Genomic DNA, 2,500 nt, shown 5'->3' with positions numbered 1-2,500 from the left:
TGATGAGAACAGCTCTGTCTGCGTCATACAGCAATGCGTAAAAAGCAGAAGTCCGGTTATATCAGGCTCCGTCACGGTCACCACTGTTGCAGACAATAGACTGCTTCAAGTCTGGGTCATCTCTGTGTGAGCCTGTTAGGCCTACAGGCTGATCAGGGCTGGCCACAGCAGCCAAGTGTGTGTGTGTGTGTGTGTGTGTGTGTGTGTGTGTGTGAGCCTGTTGGCCCTGGGCTGATCAGGGCTGGCCACAGCCCCCAAGCCATCTAAGTAAGCCACAAGTCTGGCAGGCCTGGGCTACAGCATCAGTGTGTTGAGAGGAAGACATGTTATGCTATTGTGGCCACCATCGCACTCATGCATGGGTGTGTGTGTGTGTGTGTGTGTGTGTGTGTGTGTGTGTGTGTGTGTGTGTACCAGCTGGTCTCCTGGGGACGTGGGCACCAGGTCCACACTCTCGAGTCGGGTCGTGTGTGAGAGCAGCGCGTCAGGACTGCCGGTCAAGATCTCGTCACACACCGCCACCAGCTGACGACACTGTGGGACAGGAAGTGGGAGGATCAGATGACCGCCACGGGCCACACACACACACACACACACACACACACACACACACACAGCATCAGCTGAGCGTTTAGCTCCAGGGACTTGAGATGTGAGCGGAGATAGAGTGTGCTTTAAAGCCATGTTGACTTGTTAGAGGAGGATGTTATTTTAGATCTCCTCAGCTGGAACAGAGCACGTCTGCATATGAGTGAAAAGCTCACACACACACACACACACACACACACACACACACACACACCACACACACACCACACACACACACACACACACACACACACACACACACACACACACACACACACACACACACACACACACACACACACACGGGTGAGAACCTCAGACAAATAATCTCTGTGGGTCATTAACCCAAAATGTCCGCTGGAGTACAGATTATGAAGGTCACTATTTTTAGTGTGTCCACATCGACATCATGGGAGAATAAACAGAATGTTTTAAAACAACAAATGCTACAGGCTATTTTAGCTCATAGCTAAAGCTACAGATCTTGAGAACACAGACTTATTACTGGTTATTTTAGCTCATAGCTAAAGCTACAGATCTTGAGAACACAGACTTGTTACTACACAGTGCTACTGGTTATTTTAGCTCATAGCTAAAGCCATAGAGCTTGAATACACAGACTTGTTACTGGTTATTTTAGCTCATAGCTAAAGCAGCTACAGGTCTTGAGAACACAGACTTGTTAGAACACAGTGGGCTGTTAATCCTAATCCAAGGTGCAGACTGCTACATACATTAATTTAGGACGCACCAGACCTGACAGGGCATTACACATTACACTCAGTCTCTGTCTAACCTGGAGAGAGACATTATAAGGCACTACAGAGAGAGAGAGAGAGAGAGAGAGAGAGAGAGAATAGTGAGGTAGAATGATAAAGAGAAGGAAGTGATGGGGAGTGAGAGAGAGAGAAACAAAGGGAGAGCTACATAGAGCGAGAGAGAAGAAGAGAGGGAGAGAGAGAAGAAGAAGAAGAGAGAGAGAGAGAGAGAAGAAGAAGAAGAGAGAGAAAGAGAGAGAGAGAGGGAGACCAAGAGGAAGAAACACAGTCAGGTGAATGGGAGGACACTTACTATGGAGATGATGTCCTTCTCCTTCTCATAGATAGTGATGTCCTGGGAACACACAAGCACAACAGCAAGATTAAAACTCACGCACAGCACACCCACGCAAACACACTTCCAGAGCAATAGCCAAACACACACACACACACATACTGTACACACACACACACACACACACAGTACCAGTCGGTCCTGGATTAGCCAATCAGCACAGAGAGGTCGGCCCCGGGGGTGGGCTGGGGACACAGAGGCTCAGTGCTCGCTGCTGCATGCGATCCCAGACCCAGGGGGGATAGGGGCAACAGAATGCTCGCAGTAACAGCCTCCAGGAGGGGCATTTAGTCTCTATCTCTGCCCCCTCAGCCTCATCTCTGCCATCGACTCCACACACAGCCCAGGAGACAGAGAGGCACTTAGCGTAGGTGCTAAACTCCTTATTGCGTAACACCCACATTATGCCAGCTAAGCCTGGGATGCCCCTGGGTCTCCACACCGCTGCCCCCTACAGGCTGAGCTGTGCGGCCCTGGGAGCGCAGGGGAGGAGCGGAGGGAGCGCAGGGGAGGGGAGGGGAGGGGAGGGGAGGGAGCGCAGGGGAGCGGAGGGGAGGAGAGGAGGGGAGGGGAGGGAGGGTGGGAGGATAGGGGGATCGGAGGGGAGGGTGGGCGGTGGGGGGATTAACAGGCTAATTACTGGCTCATGTTATGTGACACTGGGCTCTATTGAGAATGTGTGCTGTGCGGCGGGGAAGCGCTTAGCGAGGACTTATTTACTCTCCCGCTCCTGCTTACGCAACAGGCTAAAGATACGCGCAGCACAAATAAGACAAGAATGCATTCCACAGGAGGGGAA

The 2,500-nt window shown here is 51.5% G+C and overlaps 1 protein-coding gene across 1 annotated transcript in view; it reads right to left on the bottom strand.

The window, feature by feature from the left end:
• The window catches only part of cnksr1 (connector enhancer of kinase suppressor of Ras 1), a 50,849-nt gene that overhangs the window by 22,640 nt on the left and 25,709 nt on the right, over window positions 1-2,500 (bottom strand). Inside the window, exons 5-6 of the mRNA XM_062522634.1 lie at window positions 1,660-1,701; window positions 415-534 (exon numbers count right to left, since the gene is read on the bottom strand). Of these exons, the coding sequence (XP_062378618.1) occupies window positions 415-534; window positions 1,660-1,701 (162 nt within the window). The remainder of the gene's footprint in view (window positions 1-414; window positions 535-1,659; window positions 1,702-2,500) is intronic.

The sequence above is a fragment of the Sardina pilchardus genome, chromosome 20 (genome assembly GCF_963854185.1).
Source record: "Sardina pilchardus chromosome 20, fSarPil1.1, whole genome shotgun sequence".
NCBI lineage: Eukaryota > Metazoa > Chordata > Actinopteri > Clupeiformes > Clupeidae > Sardina > Sardina pilchardus.
The sequence above is the reverse complement of the archived record's forward strand: the minus strand, read 5'-3'. Positions and strand labels throughout refer to the sequence as shown.